Source organism: Linepithema humile, chromosome 1, assembly GCF_040581485.1.
Source record: "Linepithema humile isolate Giens D197 chromosome 1, Lhum_UNIL_v1.0, whole genome shotgun sequence".
NCBI classification, from domain to species: domain Eukaryota; kingdom Metazoa; phylum Arthropoda; class Insecta; order Hymenoptera; family Formicidae; genus Linepithema; species Linepithema humile.
This window is the reverse complement of record NC_090128.1, coordinates 41,694,446-41,713,302: the sequence shown is the minus strand read 5'-3', so window position 1 is coordinate 41,713,302 and position 18,857 is coordinate 41,694,446. Positions and strand designations below refer to the sequence as shown.

The 18,857-nt window shown below is 31.3% G+C and overlaps 6 protein-coding genes across 9 annotated transcripts; 4 read left to right on the top strand and 2 right to left on the bottom strand.

Annotated features, from left to right (window-relative positions):
* The first annotated feature begins 93 nt into the window (after positions 1–93).
* Positions 94–2,789, top strand: Gbeta5 (guanine nucleotide-binding protein subunit beta-5). Its single transcript, XM_012369466.2, has 5 exons — positions 94–733; positions 942–1,078; positions 1,160–1,278; positions 1,368–1,725; positions 2,057–2,789. Exons 1-5 carry the CDS (start codon positions 628–630, stop codon positions 2,384–2,386), a joined length of 1,050 nt encoding a protein of 349 aa, XP_012224889.1. The 5' UTR covers positions 94–627; the 3' UTR covers positions 2,387–2,789.
* A 172-nt stretch (positions 2,790–2,961) lies between these two features.
* On the bottom strand, positions 2,962–4,186 carry LOC105673670 (borealin). Its single transcript, XM_012369467.2, has one exon. The coding sequence runs from the start codon at positions 3,934–3,936 to the stop codon at positions 3,109–3,111; it is 828 nt and encodes a 275-aa protein (XP_012224890.1). The 5' UTR covers positions 3,937–4,186; the 3' UTR covers positions 2,962–3,108.
* Positions 4,187–4,466: 280 nt separating this feature from the next.
* LOC105678870 (uncharacterized) lies at positions 4,467–6,157 on the top strand. Its single transcript, XM_067351541.1, has 3 exons — positions 4,467–4,842; positions 4,956–5,367; positions 5,540–6,157. Exons 1-3 carry the CDS (start codon positions 4,637–4,639, stop codon positions 6,083–6,085), a joined length of 1,164 nt encoding a protein of 387 aa, XP_067207642.1. The 5' UTR covers positions 4,467–4,636; the 3' UTR covers positions 6,086–6,157.
* LOC105673664 (uncharacterized) lies at positions 6,106–8,502 on the bottom strand. Of its 3 annotated transcripts, none has more exons than XM_067351626.1 (6): positions 8,184–8,502; positions 7,603–7,818; positions 7,454–7,537; positions 7,281–7,387; positions 7,078–7,201; positions 6,106–6,796 (listed from the first exon to the last, which is right to left on the bottom strand). In XM_067351626.1, the coding sequence occupies exons 1-6, from the start codon at positions 8,329–8,331 to the stop codon at positions 6,639–6,641; spliced, it is 837 nt and encodes a 278-aa protein (XP_067207727.1). In that variant the 5' UTR covers positions 8,332–8,502; the 3' UTR covers positions 6,106–6,638. The 3 variants fall into 3 exon arrangements, with proteins under 3 accessions (XP_067207727.1, XP_067207736.1, XP_012224877.2); XM_067351635.1 differs by having other exon boundaries at positions 7,603–7,617; XM_012369454.2 differs by having other exon boundaries at positions 7,281–7,537.
* Positions 8,503–8,530: 28 nt separating this feature from the next.
* On the top strand, positions 8,531–10,817 carry Prosbeta1 (proteasome beta1 subunit). Its single transcript, XM_012369457.2, has 5 exons — positions 8,531–8,728; positions 9,730–9,797; positions 9,865–9,996; positions 10,066–10,340; positions 10,430–10,817. Exons 1-5 carry the CDS (start codon positions 8,636–8,638, stop codon positions 10,555–10,557), a joined length of 696 nt encoding a protein of 231 aa, XP_012224880.1. The 5' UTR covers positions 8,531–8,635; the 3' UTR covers positions 10,558–10,817.
* A 147-nt stretch (positions 10,818–10,964) lies between these two features.
* On the top strand, positions 10,965–17,272 carry LOC105673666 (sodium-coupled monocarboxylate transporter 1). Of its 2 annotated transcripts, none has more exons than XM_067351353.1 (15): positions 10,965–11,587; positions 11,987–12,273; positions 13,190–13,404; positions 13,494–13,545; positions 13,755–13,822; positions 14,163–14,317; positions 14,487–14,627; positions 14,816–14,924; positions 15,068–15,177; positions 15,254–15,440; positions 15,512–15,598; positions 15,722–15,810; positions 15,993–16,103; positions 16,227–16,428; positions 16,628–17,272. In XM_067351353.1, the coding sequence occupies exons 2-15, from the start codon at positions 12,009–12,011 to the stop codon at positions 16,712–16,714; spliced, it is 1,878 nt and encodes a 625-aa protein (XP_067207454.1). In that variant the 5' UTR covers positions 10,965–11,587; positions 11,987–12,008; the 3' UTR covers positions 16,715–17,272. The 2 variants fall into 2 exon arrangements, with proteins under 2 accessions (XP_067207454.1, XP_067207451.1); XM_067351350.1 differs by having other exon boundaries at positions 11,793–12,273.
* The last annotated feature ends 1,585 nt before the right edge of the window (positions 17,273–18,857 follow it).

Here is an 18,857-nt window from a genome sequence, read left to right as displayed (position 1 = left end):
TTATTATTTGTATAAAGTGACAAATAATAAGTATAGATATCAACATTAAACATTTTCGCGTTTTCATAGTTATGTATAGTGAACAGCCATACAGGCCGTAGTATATGGGCGGACTGCGAAATGCAGAAGGGTGTAAAAGCGTCATTGCACCGGCGCCGAGCACTTGGTTATTTCGCTTCGCGTCAATTCGTCGTATCGATTATCCTCGTTTACCGCGTGTGACGAGCCGCTTTCACTTAAAAACAAACGTATAATAAACGAATAAAGGCGAAGATTACATGGAAAGAACTTTGACGTATAAAATGGTGTTGGCACTTGCCAGAATATTACAATTTTTTTGTTTCGTTTGACTTGGGAGAATGAAGTTCCGAATTTAGCGAATTGTTTATAATTCTAATCAAGTAACAATTAACTGCCTTTGGCTGTGATTGACAAATCAGTTATTTATAACGAGGGAATTGTCATAAAAAATGCATATATATTTCATATCAGAGTTGGTGCATATATATGTATGTATACAACTTTGGCAATTCCAACGATTCTGACAGTGTATGGAGAACAATTTGTTTGTGAAACTTCTCTATCTTGTATCAAAAAGTTGTCCAGTGTTGAACAAGTAAAGGCAACATGGATTCTGCAACAGAACTGGAACATATAGAGAAACTGGCAAAAGAAGCTGAATGCTTGAAAATACGTTTGGAAGATGAACGACAAAAGTTGAATGATATCACACGTAATTATTTATCATGATTACACATATCTTATACATATCATGATTAAGTTTCAAATTTTATCAATATTCTACTTTTCTTACTTTTTGAAAAGCATATATTACTTTTGTATGAGTGTGATTTTTATTAATAATATTAAACAAAATTTAACATTTATATCAATAACATCTAAATAATAAAATGTACTTACACTTTCATTTTTTGTTTTAGTTGCCAGTATAGCGGATAGGCTTGAATCAATTAATTGTATAAATGTAAAACCCAGACGTATTCTAAAAGGACATCAAGCCAAAGTTCTATGTTCAGACTGGTCTCCTGACAAGCGTCATATTGTTTCTTCTTCACAAGTAAGTTTTTTGTTGTACCTTATGTTATGTTGTGTATATATCATGTTACTATATATATATATATATATATTCCACTCTTAGGATGGAAGAATGATTATATGGGATGCCTTTACAACAAATAAAGAACATGCCGTTAGTATGCCAACTAGATGGGTAATGGCATGTGCTTATGGTCCCAGTGGCACCTTGGTTGCATGCGGGTATATATTTATCATTTAGAAGTAAAATATGTTAAAAGTCAGATTTAATGTAATAAGTTCTGCTCACACATTGCTTGATAATGTTTTAGAGGTCTGGATAATAAAGTTACAGTGTATCCACTGAGTCTGGAGGACGATGTCTCAGCTCATAAGAAAACTGTTGGCACACATACATCATACATGTCCTGTTGTGCTTTTCCTAATAGTGATCAGCAAATTTTAACAGGCAGCGGAGATAGCACATGTGGTTTGTGGGATGTAGAGAGCGGGCAATTGTTACAGAGTTTTCAAGGGCATTCCAGTGATGTTATGTCCATTGATTTGGCGCCGAGTGAAACTGGAAACATATTTGTATCAGGTGGTTGTGACAAAATGGTTTTGATTTGGGATATGCGCAGTGGTCAGTGTGTGCAAAGCTTTGAGGGACATCAGTCCGACGTTAATTCAGTAAGCAATGACTTCATATTTTTTATATCTTGTCATTGACAAATAAGAGATGTTGATTGTATTAATAATTAATATCCAGAATGGATTGAATAAAACATTACTGTTTTCTAAATAAGATTATTTAAAACTTGCAAACATTTTTATGCCATTCTTTTTTCTTAATTAAGATCTAAATATCTTGACTATCTTAAACTACAAATACTAAAACAATTTTGTTGCTGTCTCCAATAGTTTATGGAAAACAGTTTGTAATGCTTCATTTGGTCTATTTTGTTTTCTTTTCTTTTTTTTCAGAGTATAAATATTTAATATAATATTGTTTGTTACGTAGGTAAGATTTCATCCAGGCGGCGACGCGATAGCAACAGGTTCAGACGATGCTACTTGTCGTTTATTCGATTTACGTGCTGATAGGGAAGTTGCAGTATACGCAAAAGAGAGTATAATATTTGGAGCAAACGCAGTTGATCTCAGTGTAAGCGGACGTTTGCTTTTCGCCGGATATAACGATTACACGGTAAACGTATGGGATACTTTAAAGTGTCAGCGAGTAGCATTATTGTACGGGCATGAAAATCGAGTTTCATGTCTAAGGGTTTCTCCGGATGGTACTGCCGTATCTACTGGAAGTTGGGACTCAACTTTGCGAGTTTGGGCTTAGCTTCGTAATTATTACTATTATCTTAAACATGTTGAAATACCAAATATTCTTGCTATGCAGCACATAGTTAATATTTCCTCATTTTATTCTATTTATTTAAATTCTCGCCTCTTTTCTCGTGTACTTTTTATTCATATTTTATTCACGTTTTCATCATACTAAATATGTATGATGTATATATACATATATATATACATTAACTGTTGTGCATTTAATAGCAAACATGTTATGTCATATGCAAAATATAATCAGTAATACATAATTATGGTAATGTGATAAAATTAATGAAGTTGCATTAGGCTGGTCCTAATTTACAGAAAAATTTTCGTAAATATAATTCGTAAATATAATAGTGAAGTCAAAATATGTATGTGACAAAAAATAAAAATTTCATAAATCCAAATCTTATCGGTTTTCTTTTTCTTCCTTCAAAATTCCTCCAATTTTATGATACACAATTATTTAGCATAAATATTTTTGATTTAAAAAAAAGATTGATTCTATTCTCTCTGAGAATTGTTACACTCGTAGAAAATAGTATCAATATGAGGTAATAATACATTTTTAGAGCTCTCTACAATATAAAAGATATTTATTATAAAATCATCAAAACAAATTAGAGAAAGATATAATTTACCATTTTCTAAGGCTGTGTATGAAAATAAACAAATATTTTACGTATTATATTACATTATATATCCTATATTTATTGACAATTACTGCTACTTCAATGAAATAACTTTCTCAATATGATTCTTAAGTGTTTGCAATTGAAGCATTGTTTCAGCATCCAGAGAAGGAATATGTGACATGCGTAATCCCTCTTGAGGCAATAAAGACATTACATTGCCATCAGCCAAAGGTACATTGATATTAGCAGTTTTTTCTTCAACAATAGCAGAGACCAACAGTGGACTACCCTTCATGCTGAGAACCATTTCTCCTTGGCGTGGACGTCTCAGCACATTTAATGGTGTGTTGGGCTTGATCTTTGGCGTAACCACATCGTACACGTTGGGTGGAGGTTTCAGCATCGCTGGTGTCTTGAAGTGATTAATCTCCATAAGTTTAGCTTTGCTTGCCATAGTTGAACTACGTGTCTTCCTTGTTGTGGTTACTTGTGTCCGTCTTTTACTTTTTGATGTGCTGCCTATGCTGGTACCGCCTTCAGTCGCATATCCATCATCAGATATAGCAGTGGTTAGACGCTTCATAGCTTTATTCACCGTTTTTGGTTTAGCTTTAGGTTTCGCAGGCGGCTGCATACAATTGTTGTCAAACGAGTTCACTTCATTATTGTAATTTTCCTTCTGTTTGTCGCCGTTTTGCCAAACAAGTATCTTGCTCAGCGTCATTTGACGTATCTCTGTCGGTATACGGTTAACCATAACATCGACGAAGGTCTCGAAGCTTTTGACTTCCGTCTGTGCGTCACGTTCCAATTTGGCAATACGTGTTTGTACGTGTCTATCGTAAGTCTGAATCATCATGTTATATTCTTTAATCGAATCATTCGCTTTCGTTTTGCGTGTATACTTGGTTCGCGGCATTTCGATCACAAGAACCCAAAGTGATGACCGGATTTCTTCAATTCACTTGACACGTCGTATAACGTTGCTCAATCTTATTTTGAATGAGAACATGAAATTGTTTTCAAGAATATTAAATCCGGTCTCTCGGACCTCTCTTCTGAGATTTGTTAAATGTTTCACGTTGGAAAAACCGTTATTGGTTTGACTTGCTTTCAACTGTTTACCGCATTTACCGCCATTGAACAAATATGAACCAATAATGCTAGGTGAAGTAGGGATGTAAGTACAGTAAGAACATGTGCAGTAAGGGTATATTCAGACAAACTTACATAACGCATAAACATAAGGAACACGATTGGTCCATTTCCTTATGCATTTATTATGGATACACCCTAATCTGTTGCAGTTTAGAGAAAAAAAAAAACTATTTTTTGGCTAGGGTATTTTGGATTTTGGTGCCTTGCTCAGCTAATGCAACACTATTGGTGACAGCTGATTAATAGTGTGTTCGAAAATAGGTTTGGTTACTGCCAGTAAAAACAGTACTGTTGGCAGCAATGAAAATTACTGGTGCTGCGTTTTGTTTCTGCTGCCAGTAAAGCCAGTAAAAGTCAGATGTAATAACGTCAAGTCTGAAAGATAATTTTCATTACATATTTAATTTTAAGAAATTGTATGTTTAATTAGTTATTCAGACTAATAATAAAAGGCAGTAATTATGGAAAAATATATTTTACTTGACAATATTCTTTTCGAATCTTCCACTAGTGCTTCTTCGAGTGACAGTGATGACAATGAAGAATTATTAAATATTATAATAAATAATAATAGAAATAGAAATAATAGAAGAGTTCCAAAAATAAAAAATTATTTGGAGCATGTTGTTGCACTATACACAGATATCGAATTTAAATCACATTTTAGGTTAGTATATATACACTATATTTGTACATAAGAAATATTGCATATACATTATTTGTATTATTTATATTATTTATATTATTTGTGTTAATAATAGTATATATTTTTTATTACAGAATGGAACGTAATACTTTTAATTTTTTATTATATTTGATTGGACCAAAATTAAACAATATTCCATTTAAAGGAAGAGAACAAATTGATGTTACAAAACAACTATTAATTACTATTTATGTTTTAGCAACACCAGATTCATATCGCTCCATAAGTGAACGATTTGATGTGTCCAAATCAACTACTTGGTTTAGTGTGAAGAGAGTAGTTAGAGCAATATATAGTATTCGAAATCAATTTATTAGATGGCCTACCTATGAAGAAGCTGAAAATACTTGGACAAACATTCAAAGACTATATGGCTTTCCTAAAGTTCTTGGCATTATTGATGGAACGCATATAAATATTCCTCGACCGAAAGAAGATGGCAATAGTTATATAAACAGAAAAGGCAGATTTTCTGTACAGTTACAAGTAAGAATAAAAATGTTACCTATGTTGTATTTTTATAAATAGAGATAGTTAATATAATATATTATACACTTTAATAAATTTTTTTAATTAACTAATTATACAATTAATTGTTAATTGTGTTATACAATTAATTATACAATTAATTAAGTATACAATTAATTGTTCTTTTTAGGTGATATGTAAAAGTGATTTGTCTTTTATTCATGTATTTGCTGGAATGCCAGGATGTGTCCATGATATGCGCGTGTTTCTTTATTCCGGAGTACAACAATATTGTACTCCAGAGTATTTTCCCGACAATAGCCATTTATTAGGCGATGCAGCATACAATATCCAAAAAAATGTTATGGTGCCATTCCATGATAATGGTCACTTAACTAGAGAACAAAAAAAATTTAATCATCGCTTATCATCTGCCCGAATAACTGTAGAAAGATCAATAGGACTATTGAAAGGACGATGGCGATATTTATTAGATAAATTACCTATGACAAGAACTAATTTAATTCCTTATTATATAATTACTTGCTGTATATTGCATAACATATGTTTATTACAAAATGATCGTATTGAAATCCCTATTATTGTTCCTGAAATATTGCATGAAATGGAACCATTAGGTATCACTAATATCTTAAAGGAAGAAGGAAATATTAAAAGGAATAGACTGATGGAAATAATTGCTCATGATGATTTTGAAAGAAGAATTAATAATTAAGATTCGTAACTGCAAAAGGATAAGATATTGTATTATTTATTTATCTTTTATAATAAAATATATGTATTGATATGTGATTTTGTTTTTGTATCCTATTATGTTGAACAATTGACTAACTTTAGCTTAAAAAATAAATGAACACAATATTTAAATTAAATCACAGATGAAAACTCATTTCAGTTTTCTATATAAAACAAAATAATCTCTTCTATGTAAAAAACATAGACGTCTAAAAAAACAAAAAATCTTAATATTTTGTGTTATATTACAGTGCGAATATATTTAAACCTATATACTTTAACTTATCAAATATGAAAATAACAGTATTAATAAAAAAATAATTTATATATATATAAAAAAAAAACAAGTATTAAAGAATATGTTATTATATTAATGTTTAAAGTAATGTAAGAAAATTTGTACGTTTAAATATTTAAAAATATGTAACATTTTAATGCTTTTGATAATACTGTCGAACTTTTAACTTTTTTAATTCTTGCAAATGCATGTTTTTTTTTCTCTTTTTACATTTTCTCTTCATATATGCATATTACTATTGTTTCTGTTTCCCTAATGCTTCTTTTATTTCTCTTAATATTTGTAACTTTGTAGCTCTATAATTGGCAGTTTCTTTTCTTTTTAGTCTTTTTTCTTCTAATGAAAGTGTCAAATAATTTGCTCTTGCTTCAGTTAATGAGATTTTTCTTTGCTCTATATACAAAATTAATTATAGAAAAGTATACATTTAAAAAAAAAATGTGAAATTTCTTATAAGGTTTGTTCTTTATTGCTGCACTGGGACTGTATTAAAACGGGATAGTACAAAACATAGATAGTTTGGCCTGTACTATCCTTAGTAGTGCAGTCCCAGTATAGTTATAAAGAACAAACCTATAATTAAACCAACGGTACATGGTGCGTTTTTTTTCTGTTGGATTGCTTGCAAACTAGTAAATTATTAAACATATTGTACATTGCATTTCTTTACTTACTAACTGGTGTTTCATTCTCATCACTGTTGTCAGTTAATGGAGAATGTTCAGGTTCTTTAATATTTGATCCTGCTACAGATAATGGTTTTATCCAATGTTTTTTTCGAAAAATATTATCTAATACCTAAAACATAAATATATACATATATATATATATTTGTCAGACTATTACTATTGCTATACTATTGTGTCATTTTTATTACATCTAAATATATCCAATCTTTTCTATCGTTTCCACTTTGAGCATTATGGTCAACAATTTGACGATATCGTCTCTTCAATGCATCCATTTTATTATTGCATTGGTTGCCTGTAAAATTATATTTTTTTTCCTTCATACACTTGGAAATGTCTATCCACATTTTTTTATGAGAACCTTTTCCCAGCATATATGATTTTTCTTTATATAAAGATATTAAAAGAAGTACAGCTTTATGTTCCCATTTTTCTATATTTACTTCTAAAATAGAAAAAGTAATTAATATATTTCTTACTTGTCTCCATATTATTATTATTTAAACTTACCAGTATTTAGCGTATCTGAAATGTTTTCAGTGCTAGAAGAAGTATATTTGTGAACTATATTTTCAGTATTATCAGTATTGTCAGGAACTATAGTACTTGTTACATTTGAACAACTGGATTTACTATTCTTTATTGATGAAGCAGAACTATGTATTGTATCTTTAGAATTATGTAACGTTTGTGCTTTCTTTAATAATGTAGTAGCAAACATTATGTCTAAACAAATATAAGGTAATATAAATATACATAAGAAAAAATTTTGTATATATTTACATAGCTTTAAAGCCTAGGATACTTCAAAAACTTTAAGTAATAAAGCTAACAAAGTATCCTAGATTCTAAAGCTTTGTAAATACAAATCAAATAGCACAAAATAATTTTTTTTTTTTTTTTTTTTTTTTTTGAGAAAGTGTTACTGCTATTAGCAGCATGCCTTCAGTTCAGATCCCTGAACTATATGACACAAAAAAATAAATTTTATAAAAAACTAGGTTAAGTTTAAATTTGCACATTCATAATTTCAGGGAAAAGATATTAATTTTATTGCTATTATTAAAATGGATTAAAAATGTAACTTGTACCATTATGAGCACGATTATATACTTTTTTTTCCACTTTTAAAACATATTGTATATTTGTTACTTCATCAAGTAATATTAAATCAATCAATTGGTTATTGTTCTGTTCATGTTGAGAAATAGAGAGAGTTTTAGATACAGATTTCTCCATTTTTCTCCAAACTTTGTAACTATACACACAATTTTTTTAATATTAAAATTAACTTATTTTTTAATATAAAAAAAATTTTTTGACTACTTGAAAACTTATTCATTACATCTAGCTTTTACTGGCTTTACTGGCAGCAGAAACGAAACGCAGCACCAGTAATTTTCATTGCTGCCAACAGTACTGTTTTTACTGGCAGTAACCAAACCTATTTTCGAACACACTATAAGTTAGGTTGATCGGTGTGATTACACAGCGATTGTTTGCAAAAGTTTAACAGTTAAATTCATTAGAATTTTCAATAAAAATGGCTTATGTGGATAATATTGTTCAACAGCACGCGTCTATCGCTTCAGAGCATATGATTCCAGATTGGCTTAATTCGGAACAGAGCACTGGAGTAAGTTTTTTGAAATAATAGCAGTGATGCGTTTTTAGGTTATAATGACACTGCAAATGTCGAGATGTTAACGAAATGTATTTGTGAAGTCTATGAAATCTCCGATTTTCTGAAGTAGATAAACATTTTTTAAATCAATTGGAACGTATTCATTCATTGCATCGAGTAAAAAGAGCTGAATTAATTTCCTTCCAACATTCAAGTAGATATACATAAGTATACTGTTAGTATACTGTTTCTTGTATACTTTGAAACAAAACGCGTATTTTGAGATACATTTGCAACTTTTCCTGAATTTTGTAGAGAAGTTTTAATTCTTAAATTTATTCTTAATGACATTTAATATATCTTAATTACCTGATAATTATTTTATTGTAATTAAAGCTATTTGTTGTAAAAAAGTTGAATTGTAAAAATTACTGTTGGATCCTGGGGGGGGGGGGGGGACTAACCCCCTCCTTCCAAGTTAAAAAAATCAATTTTGCTGGATCTGTTTCAAGAATCTTGGTAAAAAATGCATTAAAGCAGGTCAAAACCCCCCCCCCCCCCCCATTATCGACATCAGGATCCGTTAGTGGTAAAGATAAAGCCATTATAAATCCACTATTTTATACATATATTCAGGTTGTATTATAATGTATTATAATAATATTTAAGTTTTACTTTTTTTATATTATACACAGATCTATATAGAAATATGAGAAATATTGGAAATAATGAAAGAATATTTGTCATGTGTACAGTCATGTGTAAAAAGTAAAGACTGCTTAAAAATTGATAAAGTGTATAATCAGAGTGAACAGCTCTTATGATTCAGTGTTATTAATACCATTTATTGTTATATTTGCATACATTTCCATCATTTGAGATTTTATCTGAAGATTGCTATGTAGGAGAACAGATTTATCACATGTTTCTTATCTTGATTTATATCTTGAAAATTCAGCTTTTTTTTTGTTAAATGGTTCAATATTTGAAACTATATTGCAATTTGTTTGCAGACATCAATCATGGCATGTGAATTTGATGGTGGCGTAGTGATAGGTGCTGATTCTCGAGGAACAACAGGGTAAAATATAACTCGAATAAAATGATATTTATTACGATCACACTTGCTAATCCATATATTTTTTTAGAGCTTACGTTTCCAATCGTTTTGCTGATAAATTAACGAGAGTGACGGATTATATTTACTGCTGTCGTTCTGGCTCAGCGGCAGATACTCAGGCGATTTCCGATATTGTAGCTTACCATTTAGGATTGCATCAGTAAGATTATAACAAAATGCCTGTTAATTAATGGTACTTTATCAACAATGAATTGTATAATTTTTTTAGGATGGAACTTGGAGCCCAGCCTTTGGTAGAAACTGCTGCTAATGTGTTCCGTGAAATATGCTACAACTACCGAGACTCCTTAATGGCTGGAATTTTGGTAGCAGGATGGGATAAGCAGAAAGGTGGTCAGGTCTATAGCATTCCCATAGGTGGTATGTGCGTTAGACAACCGATCTCGATTGGTGGTTCTGGCTCGACATACGTGTATGGCTACGTTGATGCACAGTACAAGCCTAACATGGCAAAAGACGAATGTCTCAAGCTAGTGGAGAACAGTAAGCGCTTGAAAAAAAATTGCATGGAAAAATTTAATTCTTTATAAAGTAATAACTTCGACATTTCAATGTTTCAATGTTTCTTTCAGCACTCGCATTAGCCATGGCTCGCGATGGTAGCAGCGGTGGCGTCATACGAACTGGTGTGATTACGGAAAAAGGAATCGAAAGGAAAGTCATATTGGGCAACGAATTGCCGCGCTTTTACGAAGGTTGAAGATTATTAAATCTCTGTTTTGCGATAAGTTTAATATAAAAGATATATTTATAGAAAGATACACATCGCATTTGCTAATTAAAATTGCAGGTAAAATTTTGATTTACTATTCTTTTTTTATATTCCTTAATGTGTATACACTCTGAAAATACGAAAAGTATTTCAGTTCTGGCAATGTATAAAAGATAAAGAATAAAGTAAAACTGATTTGTTAAATTGCGTTAATCTAAGCATAAAGAATAAAGGGATAAAAACATCGATTCCATTGATATTACTACTATAATATATTTACTTTACAAGACATTTTTCTAGGCGTTTAAAATAAAACTTGCTTAGTTTATTAAAATTTCGTGTAAGAAGACTGCTGCTAGAATTGCAGCCCTTAGTTTAGTCAAACATATTTGTACTACTACTACTAAATTTAGGTCGGTTAATTAAAGGATATTATCTACTTGCGATTCTCTTGCCTGCCGGTCGGTCGGTCGGTCGGTCGTTCGTTTGGTCGGTCGGTCGGTTGGTTGGTTGTTTCGCACTCTATATTTCACTCCCATTGTCAGCTTAATTAAAAGATTGTCACAATGACACTATCGTGATGCGCGTAATCGCACATGGCGCGACACTCAGAGCTCTTCAGTCTCCGTCGTGATCTGCGTGATCTATCAAGGTAGTCGTTTCTTGGCTTCCGCGATAGATTCATCGTTTTTGCACATGACATATCACGATCAACTTTTATTAATAGTGCCTAACTGATCCGAGAAAACAATTCATCCTAATGCATTATCTATCAAGATTAAATCCGCTTAGCGTGTACTTAAACTGATAAGTATTTTTATCAGCATTTTATCGATATTGGAATATATTTTCTAATTGATATTTCACAGTAGCAGTCGTAGTTTGTATAACAGCAATCTAGTTTGAATCAGCCATTACGGTTTAATCTTCAACGCGCCAAAGTGATTTAGATGGATGACAGAATAACCGGATCAAAAGTTTACAGTTATTCATCAGATTCAAATATTGCGACATAAATGTAAGTAAGAAATTGTAGTCTTCATGACAGATTTTTTATTTTTTCTTTGCAAATATGTTTCATATATGATACAGTTTCGATTGAGATTTTCATGATTTGTGATATTTTTGTAGCTTATAAAAAATTTGGTGCGAGAAATCTTAATAAATAATGTGAATTATTGTAAATATAAATAATGTAATTATTAATGAATTTTATTATTTAGGTAATCGTGCGCAATAACAATCCATATATCATAGCGAATTGCAAGTTGGGAGGAACAATTCACTGACATAGATCCTTTCGTGATTCCGTATATTCTTTATGATAGACGACAGCGTGACCATTTATTAATATTTCCGCACCGTTAATAGGATCATTATCAGACAAAAAACGTACTGTTCTTACATACTCTGTTAGAGTGACGAAACTTTGCAACAAGATGACTTCGGAAGGTACCTCAAGCGATTTAGGCCTAACGAAATGGGCGTCGGAAATTCCTACCGTCCAAGAAATCAGCAAATCGATGCAGAGTTTCGGAATATCGGATTACACTGTGTTTACTGCAATGCTAATCGCATGCGGTGCCGTTGGCATTTATTTCGGATTCATAAAAAAGTCCTCAGGTGAAGACGAGTACTTGGTTGGTGGAAGGAATATGAAGACATTTCCAATCAGTCTCAGTTTGATAGCCAGCTTTATATCAGGTAGAATTATGTTTTGCATTCAGTTTACTTTTTCCTATGCAAATTTCCATACGCTTATAAGTAAATCATAAAAATAAAAATAAATTGTAAAAATAGAATAGTTTTATATTCGATTGCATTATACTAGCTTAGTATATTTCTAATAAAATTGATTTTTATTTTTATTTGTTAAACATTATTGTGTTTATTAATATAAATCCATACTCATTTTATAGTGCTTTTCTTAAAGTCTGAATTGCTTAAAAGATATTTTAAATTGACGTCAAAAATTTATTTTATATTTACTCATTTGTTGTTACGTACGTCTATGGAAAATTTTCACTTGACTTTCTATTACGATGTTACTGTTTTATTTTTAGCGATAATAGCAAATCATTTGATTAGATAAGCAGATTAAGTAGTAAATTATAAATGTATATCCTGTCATTTGTAAATGTTTGAAATGTGTGATAGAGAAACTGTTTGCATGAGTGTAGCATGTAACGCGTGATGTGTACAATGTAAACATATGTGTATTTCTGGAAATAAGGTAAAGCTGCAGTTTATACAGTTTATCAATTAATTGACCAGCAATATAAAACTTAACGAAAAAAAATTTATCAAAAATTCTGAAATTAAAGTTTTATAAAAGTACTTAAGAATTAATATCCATAAATCGGAAATTTTTCATACACATACATTTTTTTATATTCCAGTTAATTTAATTAGTTTGATAAATGTTTTGTGTAATATCGGATACTTATTTAATAACACTATAAAATTGCGTGAAAAATACCAAAGCAATATTATAGTAATACCAAAAAGATTTGATGTCATTCAATTAAAGTAACCATTATATATTGAACAATTGCATTATAATTCTGATCTTGAATTTATAACTAGTTAAACAATTTGCAACACACACATTGTATGTTAGGTATCTCGTTGCTGGGCACACCGACGGAGATTTATGTACACGGCACGAGCTACCTCTTCATCTGCTTCGTGTTCATTTTCGTTGGTTTCATTATATCCAACGTATATCTGCCGGTCTTCCACGAGCTCAAACTCACCAGCACTTACGAGTACCTTGAGAAACGTTTCGATAAAAGAATGAGGTTGCTAGGCTCAATTCTCTTTTCTATTGGTATCGTGAGTAAAGTTTGAAAAATATGTATAAATTATGTGATGAATATACATTCCTAGCAATATATGCAAAATTAATAAATATATTTTTTTAGATGACTTGGCTTCCAATTGTCATTTACGTACCTGCATTGGCTTTTAATCAAGGTATATTTTTTAATCAAGCAAAATTTTAAGATTGTTTTATCAGAAATTAATTTCGACAATCCTCGTAAATATTGCATAATATTCGAACTTGATTAATCGTATGTTTTAAAATTTACTTGAAGATATGTTATGTAAATGCAATATGGGGGAATCGCTATGTTATTTACGCATATATATCAGAAATTTATATTAAATAATTTTATTTTTAGTCACTGGAGTCAACATACATATTATCACTCCCTTTGTGTGCATTGTTTGCATATTTTACACATGTGTGGTAAGATAGTTAGTCTAAATATACAAGATATATGTAAGTTGAACGCAAATAATATCTAAATTAAAGACCAGATAAACATCTGCGTTTGGCTCATATTTATCTTGTATTTTTCTTGTACAGACATTTTAATTATCAAGTCAAATTTTTTTCTGTGGAAAAGAATATCTAATTTTAATTGAATTACGTATCGCAGTCAGATTGAGCTAAGTAATAATATTCAAATCTAGTAATAATATTTAGAAAGTTTAGATATTTAGAAAGTCTAGTAATAATATTTAGAAATTATTTATAACTTCCTGTTTTAATATAATTTTTCTGTAAGAATTTTTTTTACATTTAGGGCGGTCTCAAAGCGGTAGTATGGACGGATTTCATTCAGACCTTTATCATGTTCGGCTCAATGTTATTAATTGTAATCAAAGGCACAATCGACGTCGGCGGATTATCTGTAGTGATTCGGAGAAGTCAGGAATCTGGAAGACTCGAATTTCCCACGTGCGTACATTACTACAGTATTAACCGCTGTTTAAGGCAAAATGAAGATTTAGGTAGGAAATAAATTATTTGTAAAAATTTATAAGGCAGACGTCTTTTCACGAAATTGAACGAAGATAAAAAGTATTTCTGTTATAAAATTATAAAACACGTTTATTTTGTTCAACAGGCTGGATTGGAGTCCTTTGGTGAGACACTCTCTTTTGGCATTTATGGTAGGCGGTTTTGTACATTGGATACAAATTTGCGCCGTCAATCAAAATATGATTCAACGATACTTGTCGCTTCCCAATTTACAATCAGCTAGAAGGTATCTTCATAAAATAAGTTCTTTTATTAAAATGTGCATTTACTTCGGTGTAAATAATTGATATTTAAATTTTAATGTATTACTAGTTTAATATAGCACGTAGTAGTGTAAGATCATATATGAATTAGAATTAGAATTTCTGTGATGACTTAGATTAGATAATCTGTTTTCGACAACTGTACTTTTAGAGCACTCTGGTGTTTTGTAATCGGGGTTTTCATTTTGCTTACGGTATGCGGGTATTCTGGCTTGGTAATTTACGCATGGTATCATGAATGCGATCCACTTACGACTAAGGTAACTTTTATTTATAATTTTGGACGTTGAATGTTAAAATATTTAATATAATTAAAATTAAGATCGAACTAATGTGGTATATATTTATATATATATGTATATATATATATATATATATATATATATATATATGTGTGTAACAGCTGGCACGTGCTAAAGATCAATTGCTGCCGTTGTTAGTCATGAATGTTTTAGGAGAATTTCCGGGATTACCCGGTCTCTTCGTGGCTGGCGTATTTAGCGCTGCACTCAGGTAATTATGTATATATTTTTGATATAATTAATGCAGGAGAGAAAGAATGTAAATTATTAATTATTTGTGTATCCAGTTCATTGTCGACCGGTTTAAACTCCATGGCGGCCGTTGTGTTAGAAGACTTTGTCAAACCTTTTATCAAGACCCCGTTTACGCCAAAAGGCGCCGATATTTTTATGAAACTCACAGTCGTCGTTTTAGGAACAATCTGCGTTGCTCTTGTTTTTGTCGTTGAACAAGCAGGCACTCATGTGTTGCAGGTAAATACAGATACAATTTTTATGATAAGGAGTGCTGATTAATTTTTATTTCATACTTGAATGAATTATAGCTGTCAATAAGTCTAGGCTCTATTACCAATGGACCATCTTTCGGTATTTTCACCATGGGAATGCTATTACCATGGATTAACGGCAAGGTATATATAAATGTTAAAATTAATTTAATTTAACTTGAAATTATATTTAAAATTAATTTTGATTCACATAAATAATAGAAAATTGAGTAAATACTAATCAAAATTATTATCTAAATTTGGCAGGGTGCACTAGCCGGAGGACTTGCAGGTCTAAGCTTCATGAGCTGGCTTGGTCTTTCCATCCAAGCAGCTATTGCAGAAGGAAAAGTCACGTTAGTGTTGAAATCATCATTCCCAGACAGCATACATGTCCAAAATACATCCAAAGGATGCCCAGAGGACGTCCTGTCGTCCCAAAAACGTCTTCGGGATATCCTCTGGACGTCTTTTGGATATGAAGTGCTGTCAGGGTTGTGTTGCACGCGCACATATGTAAACATACATGTTTTTACAGATTTGATACAAAACCTGTTACTACGGCAGGATGCACTTACTCTTTTCCACAAGTAGAGAATTTATTACTATCTGCACCGCCAGATTCAATCCTAGATGACTCAAGTGGAGAGTAAGTTAAAAAAATACTTTTACCTGTGTAATTTCGTATAATTATTACATAATAATTGTAGTTAGTTTATTAAAATACAAAATTGATACGTTCTATAGTAAAGTAGTAACTATTATTTAATAGAGAACCATGGGCGTTATACCGTCTCAGTTATCTTTGGCATACTCTGCTTGGTACCATCGTAACTATAGGCGTCAGTCTCATCGTAACTTTTATTACTTCTCAAGATGTTAAAAAATTAGATCCAATGCTCATAGCACCATTTATGAGAAAGTACATGATGGTGTCAAATAAAGATGTGACCGAAGAGCTTCATCAAGTCAAGGTATTGTTATTCTTAATTAAAATATATTTTATTTTTTTAACAGAGTGTGTTTTGCTTGATTAAGTAACAACTATGTCTCGTTGTAAGAAATTAGTAAGAAAATTGTATTCATATTTTACATTGAGTACGTGCTACAAGTTGTAATATTAATATTATTTAGTAATCAAATTTTATATTTTGATTTTTTTTTTATAATTAGATCGCAAAATCGGATGGTGAAAAGATGGCATCTTGTGCTACCAAAGAGGCCGATAAATTATTATTGGAAACAACTTTGAAATCATAATAAAGCTAAGTGATTATATATTTTAATCTTACTATTAGATTTCCAAATTTATTTAAAATAAAATATAGTTTTTTCGATAGCGCTTATTTATGTCATTTAAAATTAGGCATTTAAATTATTAATCAAAATTCTACATATATTTTTAGACATATGACTATATATTTTTATTGTTAATAGTAGTATTGTAACCATGTAAAAAAATTATTATAGATCGTTGTGCATACTGTTTTTAGTTAAGCATTCTATAACAACTAATATATCAATATTGTATCGTATCACATTAAAAATTTTTACCTACAGTTTTGTTAGTTTGCGCTAAGTTAAGATTTTCGATTGCATTTGCACGTCATTTTTAAACAGGAAACTTAAGTACATAAATTAACTTGTGATTAAATTTTAAGGCTAATATTTTATATGTTGTTAAATGAATTTTTCAGCGATGTTGATTGGCAAACGTAGGAAATTTTTGAGATACTAGAAATTTTCTATTTATAATCAATTAATACAAGAATTCTTGTATTAATATATGACAAATAAAAATAGCCTAAAATAACAGAATTGAAATTTATTCCATTTATATACATTTCAACACATTTGTTTCGTGCCCCAATATTACTCGTATTTTGTTTCGCGAATTGCTGCACTTCGCGGATTTTTTTTGGAAGTCACAGCAGTTCAGTGAAGTGTTATTAACACATTTGTGTGAAAACAAGTGTCTTCAAACTTATTCATCGAGAGCCGTCATAAATTATCGGCGAAATGGCGAAAGAAGTGCAAAACATCAATCATGATTCCAGCACAGATGGCGAGTAAGATATATAATATAGATTTATCTATTATATAATATAGCTATTATTACTTTACAGTAATATGAGGTATAACCTTTGTCATGTATTTTAGATAATTTGTATTAGGTCTATAACTTAAAACCCGTTTTTTTTAGAAAAATTAAGTCTTTATTTAAGAAACAAATAAAAAAATATATCAATCAAAGTATTGGCCATCGTTAGATGTGACTTTTTCCTATCTTTCTGGCAATAAGCGGATCCCACGGCGAAAGAACGACTCATCTTTAGAGGCTATCCACTCAGAGACCCATTTTTTGACGCTTTCATTAGAGTTGAAGTGTTCCTCAGCAAGTGCGTGTGCCATCGACCGAAACAAGTGGTAGTCGGAAGGGGCACAGTCTGGTGAATAAGCCGCATGGGGTAGTACTTCCCAGCAAAGTGCTTCCAATGTTTTCTTAACAGTCTTAGTGACTTGAGGTCGAGCGTTGTCATGAAGCAAGATCACTTTATGCTGTCTTGTCTTATATTCTGGTCGTTTTTCGCGCAATGCTCGGCTTAAACGAATTATTTGTTGTTGGTAGAGATCCCCTGTGACTGTTTGACCAGGTTTCAGTATCTCATAATATACCACACCCTTCTGGTCCCACCAAATACAGAGCATAGCCTTCTTCCCATAAATATTGCGTTTTGGCGTCAGTGTCGATGGTTGGCCTGGGTCGCAAATGGTTTTTCGGCGTTTGGGGTTATCGAAATAGATCCACTTTTCACCGCCAGTCACAAGTCGATGCAAAAATCCCTTTCTTTTTTGCCTGGCAAGCAGCATTTCGGAGATGGTTTTTCGCCTTTCGATGTCTCTTTCTTTCAGTTCATATGGCACCTATTTTCCTTCCTTGTATGGCTTTTAAACGCTTGGAAATGGCTGTTTGAGTAACATCCAACTTTTCTACAAGCTGATTTTGTGTTTGACATGGATTTTCATCCACCAATGCTTGCAGTTCTGTATCTTCGAATTTTTTTTGCTGGCCTGGACGTTCTTTATCATTCGTGTCAAAATCACCAAGTTTGAATCATTGAAACCATTCATTGCAAGTTGTTTTCGATAGAGCAAGTTTCCTATAAGCTTCAACAAGCATTCGATGAGATTCAGCAGCAGTTTTCTTCAAATTGAAACAAAAAAGCAAAGCTTCGCGCAAATGATGCTTATTTGGTTGAAATTCAGACATTTTCTTCGCAGTAAAAAACTATGTTGTTGTCACAAACACAAACTTTTATATATTGAATATTATTGACAGATGTCAAAACTATAAATGATGCCTTGTTCAGCCATTACAGTTGACGATTGTCAAAGTTACAGC

What these genes read in the sequence shown, in the direction of transcription:
- Gbeta5 (XM_012369466.2), top strand. Translation starts at nt 628, where the DNA reads ATGGATTCTGCAACAGAACTGGAACATATAGAGAAACTGGCAAAAGAA. An exon ending in AAAGTTGAATGATATCACAC is followed by an intron (nt 734 to 941) that starts GTAATTATTTAT and finishes TTTTTGTTTTAG; the next exon opens with TTGCCAGTATAGCGGATAGG. An exon ending in ATCAGTCCGACGTTAATTCA is followed by an intron (nt 1,726 to 2,056) that starts GTAAGCAATGAC and finishes TTTGTTACGTAG; the next exon opens with GTAAGATTTCATCCAGGCGG.
- LOC105673670 (XM_012369467.2), bottom strand. Translation starts at nt 3,936, where the DNA reads ATGCCGCGAACCAAGTATACACGCAAAACGAAAGCGAATGATTCGATT.
- LOC105678870 (XM_067351541.1), top strand. Translation starts at nt 4,637, where the DNA reads ATGGAAAAATATATTTTACTTGACAATATTCTTTTCGAATCTTCCACT. An exon ending in GAATTTAAATCACATTTTAG is followed by an intron (nt 4,843 to 4,955) that starts GTTAGTATATAT and finishes TTTTTATTACAG; the next exon opens with AATGGAACGTAATACTTTTA. An exon ending in GATTTTCTGTACAGTTACAA is followed by an intron (nt 5,368 to 5,539) that starts GTAAGAATAAAA and finishes TGTTCTTTTTAG; the next exon opens with GTGATATGTAAAAGTGATTT.
- LOC105673664 (XM_012369454.2), bottom strand. Translation starts at nt 8,331, where the DNA reads ATGGAGAAATCTGTATCTAAAACTCTCTCTATTTCTCAACATGAACAG. An exon ending in TTCAGATACGCTAAATACTG is followed by an intron (nt 7,538 to 7,602) that starts GTAAGTTTAAAT and finishes TTTCTATTTTAG; the next exon opens with AAGTAAATATAGAAAAATGG. An exon ending in AAGATTGGATATATTTAGAT is followed by an intron (nt 7,202 to 7,280) that starts GTAATAAAAATG and finishes TTTATGTTTTAG; the next exon opens with GTATTAGATAATATTTTTCG.
- Prosbeta1 (XM_012369457.2), top strand. Translation starts at nt 8,636, where the DNA reads ATGGCTTATGTGGATAATATTGTTCAACAGCACGCGTCTATCGCTTCA. An exon ending in ATTCGGAACAGAGCACTGGA is followed by an intron (nt 8,729 to 9,729) that starts GTAAGTTTTTTG and finishes ATTTGTTTGCAG; the next exon opens with ACATCAATCATGGCATGTGA. An exon ending in TACCATTTAGGATTGCATCA is followed by an intron (nt 9,997 to 10,065) that starts GTAAGATTATAA and finishes TAATTTTTTTAG; the next exon opens with GATGGAACTTGGAGCCCAGC.
- LOC105673666 (XM_067351353.1), top strand. Translation starts at nt 12,009, where the DNA reads ATGACTTCGGAAGGTACCTCAAGCGATTTAGGCCTAACGAAATGGGCG. An exon ending in GCGATCCACTTACGACTAAG is followed by an intron (nt 14,925 to 15,067) that starts GTAACTTTTATT and finishes TGTGTGTAACAG; the next exon opens with CTGGCACGTGCTAAAGATCA. An exon ending in ATTGCAGAAGGAAAAGTCAC is followed by an intron (nt 15,811 to 15,992) that starts GTTAGTGTTGAA and finishes ATGTTTTTACAG; the next exon opens with ATTTGATACAAAACCTGTTA.